General features: G+C 54.9%; 1 protein-coding gene across 1 annotated transcript in view; it reads right to left on the bottom strand.

The window, feature by feature from the left end:
* BRD4 (bromodomain containing 4) overlaps positions 1 to 14,655 on the bottom strand; it is an 87,582-nt gene that overhangs the window by 12,358 nt on the left and 60,569 nt on the right. The window contains exons 6-11 of the mRNA XM_010834002.1: positions 13,677 to 14,069; positions 12,581 to 12,709; positions 6,755 to 6,964; positions 6,024 to 6,223; positions 5,451 to 5,746; positions 4,274 to 4,384 (exon numbers count right to left, since the gene is read on the bottom strand). Coding sequence (XP_010832304.1) covers positions 4,274 to 4,384; positions 5,451 to 5,746; positions 6,024 to 6,223; positions 6,755 to 6,964; positions 12,581 to 12,709; positions 13,677 to 14,069 — 1,339 coding nt within the window. The remainder of the gene's footprint in view (positions 1 to 4,273; positions 4,385 to 5,450; positions 5,747 to 6,023; positions 6,224 to 6,754; positions 6,965 to 12,580; positions 12,710 to 13,676; positions 14,070 to 14,655) is intronic.

The raw sequence follows: 14,655 nt of genomic DNA, 5'->3' as shown, positions 1-14,655 counted from the left end.
AGTTCCACCCCTGCCTGGCCAGCTGCGGGTGGGGACAGGCCCACCTTCCCCTGAAAAGGGCCTCAGATCAGGCACGCACAGATGTCTCCAGAACCGCCTGAGCCCGCTCATGCCTCTAGACAGAATGGCTTCCAGTAACGAGCTCCATGTGTGTGCACTGCATGCTGGGGTCTCCTTTGCTGGGCTCTGCGGCTGAGACATTACCCCGCCTGTCCTCTCCTTGCCTCACTTCTGAAGTCCCGCGTGGTGTGCCACACCCACTGGGCACCCACGGATTCTGTCCTTACCCTCCAGGGTCCACTTTTCTGCACCCTATCTCAGCGAGGTAATGCTGACCCTGCCTTGGGGCTCAGCTGGAAGGAGGGAATGCCCCTAAGAAAGGAGCTCTGGAGTGCAGGACCTCTAGCTAACTAGCCTCTGCATTCCTTTGAACTCCAAGAAACAAGCAAAACTATAAAAAAGAGGAGCCAGTGACATACACTGTTAAGGAAGAGAACAAATTAAAAATAAAAACAAGTTGAGGAAGAAAGTTGTCCTTTCTTTTTTCCCAGGCATCGAATGCAGCTTCCTTTGACTGGGGAGAGGGGCTGGGGCTCTTTCCCACCCACAGAGCAGAGCAGATGCTTCTGTTAGAATCACGGATGCAACCAACACTGCACTCCCATGGTCCCCAAGTGTGTGTGTGTGTGTGGGAAAAACCCGCCCACCGGCTGCTCTCTCATTCAAGGCACATTCCACAAGGCGCGCCCTCGCCCGGGAAGCCCTTGCATCCCTCCCTGCATGTGTGTGGGTGTGAGGGGTCGCCTGGCACTGCAGGCAGATTGGCTATAGCCCCATCCTCCAGATCTCTTCCTATCCCCACCCCCGCCAGGGACTCAGCCCTTCCCCAAGAGCAAGCATCACACCCTTGGAGTGGGCAGCAGCAGGCCTCAAGACGGGACAGGAACCGAGTCATTCCAAGACCCAGGGTCGCGGAAGTTGAGGTTGGTTGTCTAGGAAGAATGCCCCACGGCCTCTGTCTGCACTTTCCAGCTCAAATCTTTCCAAAACATAAAGCATTCCTTTTCCCCCTGGAGCTATTAAGAAACACCCACATGCTCCAATCCTGGGAAAAGGAAACCAGGAGACTAAAATAGCTGGTGCATGCTCTCTCTGCAACTAGAAGACCAAAACCAAGTCCAGGAGAATGCTCTGAACTCCTATCCTAGCCTAGGCTAGGGATGCTCCTGAGAGGGACAGGAGGTGGTGTCCAGCCCTGTGTGCCCATAAAACCTGTGGGTAGCACTGGGGAGGAGCCAGACATCAATCAGCAATGGGATGGGGTGAAAGTTTACGCTGGCTCAGGGGTAGTGGGAGGGTGGCCCTTGTACCACTGTCTTTGTCCCAATACTAAACCTCTCAAGCAGATTCAGAGTTTAAGCACAATCAAAGCTCAATGGAAGACTATGACTCAGGTAACAGTTGGGTTCTAAAGATGTGGTGGGTCTGGCCAACAGTGCTGCCTGCTGCTCACGGGAGGAGGAGCACATGGTGCCTGGGGCGGAAAGACCCCCCCTCCCCTCTGACCCCAGTCTGTGGATGCACTGCATCCCTGAACAGTAGCCCTGTCCCAACAGCCAGCCCCCCTGTCCTGAGCAGTTGGCAGCATCCTTGTCTATGGACAGTGGCCAGAGATGAGACCACGTACCACTGCCCTAGCCCCAAGTTAGTGCCTCTGGTCAGTTTCTTTTGGTGATTTGAGTCCTGGGGCTGTGTTGGCAGAACTGACAAATACAGGCCCTTCAGGAATTTCGGCTCTAATCCAAATGGAAACACAAGAACAAGAAGGGCGAAACAGTTAAGCCCCCAGAGACCAAGAGAAATCCCCCCAGTGCCCCCCACCAGGCCCCCACACCCCTCCCTGCCAAGGCAGAACCACCTGTACCTAGTCACAGCAATCTACCCAGCTCCATGGACCCCACACGAGGAACCACCCAGCAAGTAAGCAGTTTCCTGTGCAGGAGGGTGGTGGCAGACAGCCCATCCCCTGGAACCAGGACACGGGCTCCCACTTGGAGCCTGGGGCACCTGAGGTGCAGGGCACAAACCTACAGGGTTGGTCCCTCCCGAGAGCAGAAGCTCTCAGTCGGTCCCCGGAGCACACAGATGGCAAAGGAAAAGGCAGAACCACAAAGACAAAGAACGGCCTCGCAAAACTCAAGGTGGGGAGGGCGCCTGGGGAGAAGAAGGAGCTGAGGCAGCCGAGGGAGCCGCCAGGGCTGGACTGCTGGAGCCTGGGAGCCTGCAGGCTGGCGGCTCCAAGACTGTAAATCTTGCCCTCTTTCCCGCCAGGACAGCTGTTCCCAGGACTCTCAGATTACTTGTTGCACAATCTTTCCACTTTCTTTAAAGGAGGGAAAAATGTGAAGGAAAAAAAAAAGTCTCGGCAGCAGCAGAGAGCTGCTGGAAATGCCGTCATGGTTACTCCACAGGAGGCGGCATCAGGCGGGGTGCAGGGCACTCAGAAGCTCAGGAGTCAGGGACAAAGGCCACAGTCCCAACTCAGGACTGGGACACCAAGGTGTGATGGTCACGATGCCGTAAGGCGCCACGCTAGGCGGGGCCTGGTCGCGCGGGTTTTAGCCCTCAGGTCCTCTGCCGATTTGAATCTCTGGGGTTTTCTCTGGTTGCTCAGATCCTTAGGGGAAAAGGCTGCAAAACCCCTAGTAGGAGAAGCCTGCTAGAAAACATAGGAGGTACAAAACCCCAGAAGCAAAGGCAAACCTGAGGTTTGGCTGGAACTGAGAGTGAGAGGTCAGCAGCCACCTGGAATGCTAATTAGGCCCAAGAATACAGCCATTCACCCTGGCCAGTGCACTGGGCCCTGGCCCAAGGCCCCACTCTGCCTCAGCAAGCACGGGGTGTGGCTCCCCCTACTGGCCAGCAGATTTTAAAAACACACTGGAAGAGGGAGCTGGTTAGGAAGAAAGAAAAAGGGTAAAGGATAGAGACATGACCAGCAAACTACCCACAGCAGTCTCTGCATACAACAGGAGCTCAATAAATACAGAATATCCTCAATGGATTTCACATCACTTGGGCCCACTGAAAGGAGGTAGTCCAGAGCACTGATGTCCTAGAGAAGGCTCCCCTCCCCCCTCCCCTGGGAAACCTAGAGTCCTTACAAGGGGAAAGGAACAGTGACAAGGTCCAGGGGACCCCTGCCCCACAAGACCCACACACCTCAGAGCAGCACCACTCTTCAACTGCTGCAAGTAATCCTCATACCTCCTCGGCACCACCGGATCACATTATCTATCTATGTGAACTAAGTGGAGCTTGTCATTTCCTTCCAGTTACAGTAAAGTACCAGAGACAGGATTAGGCATACGGAAGAATACGCCAGGAGCCTTGCTGCCCACTGTGAGGTGCACACTGCAGCCTGCCTGGAGGGACCGGCCCAAGGCAGGCTCGTGGGCCGCCTGCAGACTGCTAACTCAGCCGATGAAGACACCTGCCTGCCCACCAACAACCCTATTCACCCAGACACAGAAGTCAGCTCCACCTCAGAGCAGCCTAGTCACCAGGCTTCTTCTCAGCCTCTCCTCTAGGCCAGTCTGAGCATCAGCTCCCAAGAATAACCAGAAATGCTTGTGTCTGGAGGAAAGGTCCCCTGCCCCACCACCGGCACAGCTCTCAGCATCTCCACCTGCCCCCGCCTCCCACGTCAAGGCTGCTGCTTAGCCGCACCAGGGGGCACACGTGCACGCCCGTGGAGCATGGAGAGAACGAACTGTTAAGAAATACAGGACACGCATGTCCAAGTGCGTGCAGTTAGGAGCAGCCAATGCAGCAGCGAGCAAACTCCGGGGAGAATGGCAGTGCTCTAAGCCCTGGGAACAGCGGGGCCAAAAGCAGGCTGCTCCACCCCTGCCGAAGCACATCAATGGAAAGGGCCGAGCTGCATGCAACAGTGCTGCCGGGGGACTCTGAGGCTGGGCGGGGTCACGCCAAGATCAATTCCATCATCTGCCCCTATTCCTCCTTTCCCAGGGCTCTGCAGTGTTAATACCACTGGCCCCTGGTCTCCGCCCCCAGCCCAGGTCAGGGGTGGGGTGGAGGTAGGTGCTGGGATACCCACCACCCTAGGTAGAGGTCAACATGGTGACCAGGAAGACGGACAGACGGGAGGGCCCAGCAGGTTCTTATGACTGCCGTCTCTGCTCTCTGGTAGCCTGGACACAGGGTGGAACACAGGCAGGAGTGTGGTGAGACAACATCAAAGACACCTAACCTGTTTCAGAGTCTTCGCTGTCAGAGGAGCTGGACTCGCTGGTGCTCTCCGACTCTGAGGATGAGAAGCCCTTCATCTTGGAGGAGCCAGCAATGACATCAACTTTCTCAGCTGCAATAAAGCAACGGGGACAACAGAGTCAGGCAGGGCCCAGAGCCCCATGAGCCAGAGGGCTGCTCCCAAAGACCGGCTGCTGTCCTTCCAGACCCCGGCCCAACCCACACTTCCCAAGGGTGCAGCTAGCCTGGCACCACCCATGCCAGCCAAAATCCTGGCTTATACTCAACTTTCAAGGCCCCTTCAATCTCTCAAAATTCCCTCTCACAGGATTCACTGAGGATCAGGAGACCAGGACAGGAGGGGACTCCCTAACAAGGCACTGCTGGGAGTATGCTCCCTCAGCTACTTTTCTGGCAGTGGGGAGAAGACCTAAAGGGGACACAACAACCAGAGACAAAGCAAGACAAGGAAAAGGCCCCAGGGGACCTCCCAGCACCTCAGTGTGCAGAGTGAGGTTCGGTGTCACTGTGTGACACCCTGAACAGAGGGGAGGGAGTACCAAGGACCCCAAGTCAGTCTGGGCTGGAATGAAGGCTGTGTGCAAAACCCTGACTCAGATCCTAAATTCTACTGGTCCTGAGACAAAACTATGAGCCAAGACAAGGCACTGATAACACCAAAGAGCCACTTCAAAGACTCGCAGAGCGGGTCACAAGGAACTAGAGAAGACAGCAGGCAGGTGCAGTGCCAATCTAATGCTTTTCTCCTAGCCATGTCCCCCACCCCAGAGACCCCAAAGAGGTGTGTGTGGCGGGGTGCCTTCTGGGGAAGACTCAGAAGTGGCAACTGAGGATGAAGGCTGCTGCTGGTCAGAGCAAGGCTTAAGACCCCAAGGGCCATCTGCCAGAGAGGTCAAGAAAGGCGCCCCACAGCCTAGGGTCGAGTTTGATGTCACAACCCTCCAGAGGCTTCTATGTCGAGGACACAGACTTCATAATCAGAAATTTAAATAGCCTGCAGAGGGAGAGGGCCGGGATTGGAAGGCCAAGTTAACTAAAGGTGCCAATGGGGTCTGGCTAATAGGGGTGCAAGGGCAGCGCCTGGCCCCACCTGCCAGCCCTCTCCCTCACCCGGGACTGGGAACGCCCCAGCCCCACCCCAGAGGGCCAAAGGGCACCTTGAGGTTTCCTCTTCTTCCGCAAACAGGAGGTGACGTAGCGCTCCAGTTCACGCAGGGTGGATGGCTTCAGGGTCTCGAAGTCAATCTCGATCTCGTCGGGGTTGGAGTTCTTAAGGGAGGGCTCCCGCGACTGAATGATGTGCACCACGCGGCCCAGCTTCTCGCCAGGCAGTTTGTTGATGTCCAGGCTCAGCTGCCGCTTTTCCTCATATGACATGGGCTTGCATTTGTCCTCTTCCTCCGACTCATAGGCGGGAGGGGGCTTGCTCTTCAAGGGTGCTGGCTCCTTCTTGCTACGAAGGGGTGATGCAGATACCGTTAGGAATGGGTCTCTGCAGGAAAGTGGGGCACCCATCCCTTCGTTTAGGGCTCGGGGAGGCTTCTACACCCCCTCCCAGTGGTCTTCACAGGGGACAGGGGACGCTGGCAACACCCTTCTGTGAGTGCGGAGCTGTGGCTGAGACCAAGACCGGTGAGCTGGGGGCATCTCGCTGCCCACCACGCCCTACCATCCTCCCCTCAAGGCCCGTCCCAGGGAGGGGGCATTTGTCAGGCGGGGCGGCCACAGACCTCGTGCTGCTGTTACTGCTGTTATTTTTCTTGGTCTTTTTGGGAGGAAGTTCCTTGGCTTTGCTTTTCTTATTCTCCTCCACTTCCTCTTTCTTTTTGTGCTTTTCTTTTTTCTTTTCCTTTTTGTCTTTCTCCTTTTTCTTTGGTTTGTTCTGCTGGGGCTGTGAAAGCGCTGCAAGCTGCTCGTGCACGGCTTTGAGCTGTGGTGCAGACAAGCAAGACACACTCTTGTCATGACCTGCCATCTCACCAGCTATCCGCGGGGCACAGGCCCACCCAGACCCTTGAACCCCCAAGGCAGACCAGTGTCCTCCTTGTCAGAGGAGCTGACACTCAAGCCCCATGACCATCCTTGGTCCCAGGAAGAGGGTCCCTAAAGTGGCTGGGCAAGTGTATAGACACGTGTGGGCTCTAAAGGCCAAATTGTAGGGAGATGACCATCCAGGAGGCCCCAGGAGACGGACAAACTGGCTCAACCACCTCCTTCCAGACACCAGAAGTTCCAGAAGCCTGACTTCTGCCCAGAGAACGGCCACATCAGCCCACATCCATACCCACAGTGTACATATAAGTATGAACAACATGCACTTGACTAGGCACAAGGGGACCTGCTGGCATGCAAAGCCAAGGGCATCATGCGGACACCTCCCTCTAGCAGGGCGGCCCGGGCCATGGACTGGCAAGGCCAGAGGTGGGAGCTGGATGGAGAACAGGGCTGCCTCTGCCCTCACCTGCTCCTGGAGCTCGGCCAGCCGCTGGGCTCGCTCCTCCTCGGAGTCGTCAGTGGAGCTGTCACTGTCTGAGGAGCTGTCGCTGCTGCTGTCACTGGAGGAGGGCGGGGCAGCAACCTTGGTGGGAGGCGGCACCACTGGAGAGGACACGGCCACTGCAGGCTCCTCGGGCTCATCTGGCATCTTGGCAAAGCGCATCTCGAACACATCCTGGAGGTGGGGGAGGGAGGGGAAGCCGTGCCCATGAGGGCTGCTAGGTGCCCGAGGCGGGCACCTGGACTGTGGCCCCACACCAAGCCATTCCTGGCTGGGAGAGCTGACTCGACAGGAAGCAGAGGGCTGGGTCAGCAGTGACCCCCTTCTTGCCACTAAGCTGAAGCGTGTGCAAGGGCTCCCAGAAGTTCTTCCAAAACTCCTCTCTCAAATCTCACTTGGAGGTGAAAGGCACTCCCAACATGGCCTGATGCCCACTCCCTGAGAGATGTGGCCTAAGGACCCACCTCACAGTAGATGGCTGGCCCAATGAGGACATCAGGCTGGGCACCCCTGACAGCTGCAGACCTGGACAGACTCACAGAGAAAGTGCTCTGAGGCTCCTGACAGCTTGGTGCTCAGTGAGCACCCCCCAGGGGAGCCTGCCAGACGCTGGGCTGGGCAGCAGGGCACAATACTGAACAGAACAGGAGGCTCTCTCACGGGTCACATCCCCACAGGCAGCAGACACGGCCTGCAGGTTTAGAGTTCCAGAGGGAGTGAAGGCCCCAAGGTGGGAATGTGCCCCACGTAGAGCCCACAGCCTGCAGTGATCGGGTCCTCACTGGCGATGGCATCTCCAGGACACAATACGAGAAAAGTACAGAAAAGGTGTGGAGCACTGCAGACCGGCTATGGGAGAGGGCTGGCTTTGTGAGGCGAAAGCTACCTGAGCAGAGACCCTGGGTGGACTGAGCACCAAATCCTACCCCAGGAGATCCCAAGACCTTTCAACTCTGAGATTCAGAAATCTGATGGAATTGCATGGGTCACAGAACCCAGCGGGGCAGCAATCCTTCCTGGGCTCCAGGGGTTCAACTGTGTGTTGCCTCGCCTGCCAGCTGGCCATTCCCTCTCTACCCAAGGGACTTTGTCACCAGAAATCCAATGACGACTCAGAACTGATAGTGGTGGAAGGAACAGAGCTGTTTCCCTAGCAGGATGTTGAGACCTGTTTTAAGCCCAGTTTAATACAGCAACTCACACAACAGAAGCAGGGGGACCTTTCTCAAGCGCGAGCTGATGCTTGAGAGAACAGCAGGGCCCAGAAGGGCCACAGGGTCAAACTGCAAGGCTGCTATTTCAAACTGGGGTGTGTTTGACAGGGCGCAACCTAGGAGACTCTCTCGATGCTCTAGAGACACATCTTCAGGTTTCCCCACCCAGAGAGCTGGGGAAGCATGATCTGGGCAGCAGACTGTGGGACTGTTCCCTCTGCTCCAGATTACTCAGTTTGACCTCCTCCAAGGCAGTTTCTCCTCTCAAATAAGGTGCCTGCCTGAACTCTGCTGAGTGGGTTTGAGGTTAAGAAGGACAATAGCTTTCTATATTTATTCAGAAATAAATTCTGGAGCATATCCAAGGGCAATGAAGAAGAAAAACAGGAGAGATGACCAGACACTATCATTGTTCAGATTGCCAGGTGCAAGACCTGTGGGCAAGCCCATCTCTGCCCACAGGGCCCCTGAATGTGGGCAGGGGCCCACAACTGCCCCCCACAAGCATCTAGAAGAACCGGGCCCACACTTGGAGAAGTGTGTTTAAGAAAGCAGTGGGGCAGCTGGACCCCAAGACAGGACAGTTGCAAGCACCTGGTGCTGCTGGGAGGTGATCCTTTACCAAGTAGAAGCTACGTGTGTCACTAGTTTGTGAACCAGCCCCCATGCCAGCTGTCAGAGAGCTCTACCTTACCACAAGGGCACCCCTGTTCTTGCCCCACAGGTTACAACTGCTGTGGAAATGAAGCCTCCTTCCACTCCCTGGCTGCTTCTGGCCCTTGACCTACAAGGCCCCAAAACCAAACAGCAAGGAGCATGGAACAGAAGGCCAAATGGGCCGCCAGCCTCCTGGGCTGTGCCCAGCTGAACGATCCATCATCCCCGTGTCTGCTCCAGCCCTAGGGGGGACACCCCGGGAACACACTTGGGCCTGTGTGCCAGTGAGCTAAGGGCTGCTGCAGAAAACCTTCCCAAGTGACCCAGACAAACATGCACCTGCTGCTGCTGCTGCTGCTAAGTCGCTTCACTCGTGTCCGACTCTGTGCGACCCCATAGACGGCAGCCCACCAGGCTTCCCCATCCCTGGGATTCTCCAAGTAAGAACACTGGAGTGGGGTGCCATTTCCTTCTCCAATGCATGAAAGTAAAAAGTGAAAGTGAAGTCGCTCAGTCGTTCCCGACTCCTAGCGACCCCATGGACTGCAGCCTACCAGGCTCCTCTGTCCATGGATTTTCCAGGCAAGAGTACTGGAGTGGGGTGACATTGCCTTCTCCGAACATGCACCTGCTCTGTGGTAAACAAGACAGATGTGCTCCTTGTCCTCAAGGGGCAAACACAGATTGTTATAATGTGTCCTAAGTGCTAAGGCAGAAACGGCAAGAGTTGGCCAAGAGCCTGTGGAGGAACCTGAGACCTAAGAATGAGAAGAGGGTAACAAAGGCTGCAGACACACAGGATGGTACAAATGAGAGAAAGGTCAAAGTGGCGTGGGGTCAGGCAAGAGACAGTAAAACCCAATGAGCTGCACCCAGGGCAAGTGTCTCAGAAGGGGGGAGTGACAGGAAGGAGCAGTGATCAGCAGCACACACCAGGGGAGCAGGGCTCAGGCCTTCTGTGCTAGGACGCTAGTGTCTTGAGGTGTACCCATCTATTCTGCCTAGTATGACATGACCTCCACCCCACTCCAAGGACCTGGGCCACATCGCAATTCTCAACATCAGAGAGAACCCTGGCTTCCGAGAGCAAGCATCTCTTCTCACTATAGTGTTGACCAGGGCCATCTACTCTGGACTGTATCAGACTCATGGAGGAAGCTCCCTACCCTCTTTAGTGACAGAGATGCTCAGGTGCTGGGAGGCGGTGGTGTCCAAAGACTCCCAGGCAAACCAGCCTTCAGCTGAGCACAGCTGGAGACCAAAGGGGAGGTGCTGTCCAGTCAGCCCGTCTTTGCCCCACCTGGATACTGCTTTCGGGCTTAGCCATACCTGGGCATACCAGGCTCAGGGGCTGGGGACATGCAAGTGAGAAGTAGAATTCAGGCCATGGAGGCCCACTTGGCCCCAGGTGCTGGAGATGCAGCCATGAGGGGACACTCAAGATACACACACGAACACACACAACCATACATACACTGGAGGTACACTGGGGCCTTGGCTATGTACGTACCTTCCTCAGTTTAATGTTTTTCCCTTGCTGTAAAACAACTGTGTACCACCATGAATTTGCACTTTCTGCTAAAATAAAACTCTGGTAATCCACGTAAGCACAAAACTTCCTAAACTACCCCTCCCTTCACAGCAGAACAGAGAGCAATGGACAGTACCAGCAGCAGCTCTGGGCCCAGAAGCTAGGCTAGCAACCCTCAGCTCAAGTCAACTGCAGGTTCCCAAGGACACTGTGAACCCAAGGGTTCCTAGCTATCTTTGTGACCATAGCTGCCAGGAGGTGGGATGTGGGCTTTCTAAAGATCCAGCATTTGGAGGCTGGACAAAAAACATAAAGTGGATCCTTTCCAGTAAAACTTTCTGGGTCAACCTCAGCCCCTGGGCACAGCAGGTCTCAACTCTTCTTACTGACACACACAAGGGCCAGAATTTTTTTGCTCCTCTTCCCCAGTAGGCAATCTAGCCCCCTAAACCATGCTGATCCTGGAGAACTTTGAAAGAAAGAAGAAAAACAAACCTCTAAATGCTACAAAATATAGGAAGTGCGTTCTAGAAATGCCCACAAGGGACCTGCCACGTCAACTCTGCCGAAGCAGACACCCCAACCTGCTTCCAGGCGTTTTACTTTCAGTAGCATGGAGACCCACCCTGTGAAGGGCAAAGCAAGCTGGGGGCAGAGGCAGCCCTGCACTGAGTCGCCCACTGGGCACTGCCCTCTGCCTCCCACCTAAGTGGACCCTCCTCGAGGGCAAGGACCTTGTCCCATTCCAGCCTTGTATCTGGAACCAACATTTAGAAAAGAGCTGCCATGTGGCAAACACCTCGGTGTGCGTGCTATGAGTAGATCCCATGTTTGGGCATGCTCATGGCACTTCCAGAACAAGAAAAATGCTGTGTGTGTGTCTGTGTGGCTCTGAGGGAACCACTGCCACCTGGTGGTGATGTCTGAGAACTGCAGCACAGGTATGACGCCTGAGCAGCTAGGATGGCAAATGCAAAAGTAAATAGTAGAAAAGGCAACCTTGTGAGGAAAGCAGACAACACAGCACCAAACTGAAGAGAGTGCCCCTTCCAAAAACAGAAAACCTCAAATAAAGTAATACACAGTCAGCATAAATCAGAACCTTCAAGTCTGAGTGCATGTTTAATTAACAATAACCAGGTTCATACTAGTCAGGTGTTCTTTTCTTTTTAAATACCTAGAGTTTCAGGACACCAAAGGCTGACCCAGACAAGCCCAAGTGAAAGAACATCTTGGCTCCAAGACGATGACACAGGAGACAACATGCTGTTGAGTGTGGGACAGTGTGTGAAGCTAGCGGAGCCAGGAGACAGGTGGACAGCAGAGAGGGAGTGGCCTCCGACAGACACCGACTCAAGGCCATCAAAGGCCCTGTGCAAGTCCTCGCTTCTGGAAGCATTCCACAGCTGACAGAGAAAAGCCTGGGGTGAGGAAGCCCCACCAGGACCCCAGGAGAGCCTGTCGCAGGATGTGTGACTTGGACCGTGTGACAACGGGTGGTCCAGGCTGCTCTGACCCTGAAAGCAGAAGTGCAACCTGGGGTCTTGGGGAGAAGAGGCTGAGAATTTTCATTATATGTGATTTCAAAAAATTATAATAATGAAAACAGGTAACAGTACTAAATGTTGACTTTATTCTCCATAATTTTTAACTCCTGATCTTTTTACTCAAAAGACATGTCTCTGCTGAAATTTGGGCATAGTTGTTCCTTGTTTCTTTTTAAAAACAAAAAAACAAACAAAAAAAGAAAAGTGGAGCTAGTTCACGCGTTTCTTTTGTAATCTGCCCCCTCGCCCCCACCCACGTGTGCACTCCACAGCACACACCACCTAGAATCAACCTGAAGGGGCCAGAATCCCACCCCACTAGGGCTCCGTAGCCACACAGAACGTCTAGAGGCAGCCGCGCTGCAGCGGGAAGGCACGCATCATGGCTCTCAAGGCTCCAGTGAATGCCCGCAAATGAGCAGCTACTTCAGCTCACAGCTGGGACAAAGTGTCTACCTGGCAAGAGTGTCCCTCGCTGACTTGAGACAGGTCTGTTTTGGAGAAGAGTTGGGCCATGCACAGGATGCGCACTCTTCCGGCCAAGGGGAATCGAATGCAGGGGGGTGGGGGTGGGGGTTGGGGGGGCTTTCAGTGGAACACCCCAAAACCCAAAATGCCCAAGACCAAAACCAACCACCCTACCTTAATCAAAAGGAAATAATCCCAATGTAAAATATATGTATTATTCTGACTTTAGTCCACTCTTCCAAAGCAACATGGCATTATACCAAAGCAAGCGACAAAAGTAAAACCTGCTGAGGCCCACAGAGGCCTGGCCCACCCAGGACCCCAGCCTGCTCTGCTGCAGGACGCCACACCCGGAGCTGCCCCAGAGCCTCACCTGGAGCTTGCGGGCCATGGCCACCACCTCATGGTCAGGAGGGTTGTACTTGTAGCAGTTAGAGAACATCAATCGGACATCGGCACCAAATTCCTGAGCATCACGGTACTCACGGGCCTCCAGTTTAGACTTAAAAAGACAGGACGGGTCCTGGTTAGTCACGGCTGCCTATGCTCCAAGAAGGGCTGTCTGCAGGAGCAAGTCAACTTCTCAATGGCTCGGAGTTTAACCCAGACCTCAATGGGGAGAAGTTATTACCTCAGTCCTCAGCATCAAGCGGACACAGAGATACTCTAACAGCAAGTCTCAAGGCTAGGAGATGCCCTGCTAGTGTCTAACCCACTGTGCCTGGCAAGAGTACACAGGATCCAGAGAGACGAAGCTTAAGCTACAACTAACTGTAAAGAGAGGGCTGGCCCTAGTTCTGACCTGGCCTGTATTTGTCCTGTTGACGTCAGACAGGACACCAATCAAAAGGAACACAGCAATGTCCTCTGCTGTGCCCAAGTTTGGACAGGTTTACTCCACTCCCACATGGAAAAAATGCCAAAGGCTTAAAATAAACAAAATCAAAAATGCCAAGAAAATGCCAGCACTTGGGACTTCCCCTGGTGGTCTAGTGGCTCAGATTCAGAGCTCCCAATGTAGGGGGCCCTGGTCCAACCCCTGGTCAAGGAACTGGCTCCTGCATGCTGCAACTAAAGACCCCATGTGCTACAACTAAGACCCAGCACAGCCAAAGAAAAAAACATATATGTATATATATATTTAAAATGCCAGCACTCACGTGCCTCTCAAGAGCCTGTCAAAGTCACCACTGTCCAAACCCTCCTGTGCCTGCCACACAAAGGTGGCTATGGGCACTGGGCCTCGGGACCACAGATGGCTGGCCTCAGATGGGGGCAGGGGCAGCACTGCTGTCCGCGACCAGCAGGGTCCCAGGATCTCGGGGGCTGCACGCCTCCACAACCCCCAGCAGGGGGCACTAGGCCACTCTGGGTTGGTGAGGAGATTTAGACAGCTCCTGAGACTGGGCTCTCCTCCTGCACAGGCCTCAGAGGTGCTGGCCTTTCCTGTTCTGAACGCATCCACTCACCTTGATTGTGCTCATGTCCATGGGGTGCTTGATGATGTCACAGTAGTCATGCAGACCCAGCGCCTCCACGTCCACGGGCTTGTAGAAGGGCCAGGCGTAGGCCGCGTGCTTCTTGGCGAACATCTCCTTAAGGATGCCATTGCAGCACTTGAGCTGCTCTGAGACCTTGCTGCTCTTATCTGGCGCCGGGTGCTGCTGCGAGTCAGGCACGTCCTTCTTCGGGGGTTTAACAGGCCGGCTGCTCTCCCGCCGGGGGCCCAGCTTGGCAGTCTTAGGCTCCGGGGGCAGTGAGGGCGGCTCATGAATGGGGTCAATGGTGGTAGGGGTGGTGGTATCTGCTTTCCTCTTAACCCCCTTCTTTGTCTGCCAAGAGCACAGGCGCAACAGGCATGGTCAGAGGCAGTGGCTGGCACAGTGGGCCCTCAGGGTCACTCCTGAAGCCAAGTCCTTTCTAGGGTCTCAATTCTCAACAGGAACGGGGCCCAAAGGTGAAGGACTGAAAACAGGGAGACCCTGTCCCACCACTCTGTTCTGCAGCTGGGACAGGACCCTGCCAGTGGCAGGAGAAAGCACATAACCGAGTGTGGGATCTGCTCACCAGAGGCCAAAGAGACTTCTGAGAGCAATTTCCCACAGGCCAGGGACCTCTCCCAGAGCCCACCCCTGTCACTGGCCACCCACGGAAGGCACACTCAGAGACTATTTAGACGGCATCTGCAAACACACAGTCTACATTAGAACCGGGAAGGGGGCAGCAACCACCTGGAAGGTGTTACTCAATTATGGGATCTCTGGGTCAACAGCTTTCGGGCTGTGCTGATTTAAACACAGCTTGATGCCCCCTTGAAATACCCACAAGTGCCCTGGGAGCCAGAAGCATTGGTAAGGATGGGTGACTGTCTCCTGTAAGCCTCACTGCAACTGGGGGGGTGGGAAAGGGGTTCTTTTAGCTGACGTGGCGGGACCTACAGAGTGGCCA

The sequence above is a fragment of the Bison bison genome, unplaced genomic scaffold (assembly GCF_000754665.1).
Source record: "Bison bison bison isolate TAMUID 2011002044 unplaced genomic scaffold, Bison_UMD1.0 scf7180017863978, whole genome shotgun sequence".
NCBI lineage: Eukaryota > Metazoa > Chordata > Mammalia > Artiodactyla > Bovidae > Bison > Bison bison.
The sequence above is the reverse complement of the archived record's forward strand: the minus strand, read 5'-3'. Positions and strand labels throughout refer to the sequence as shown.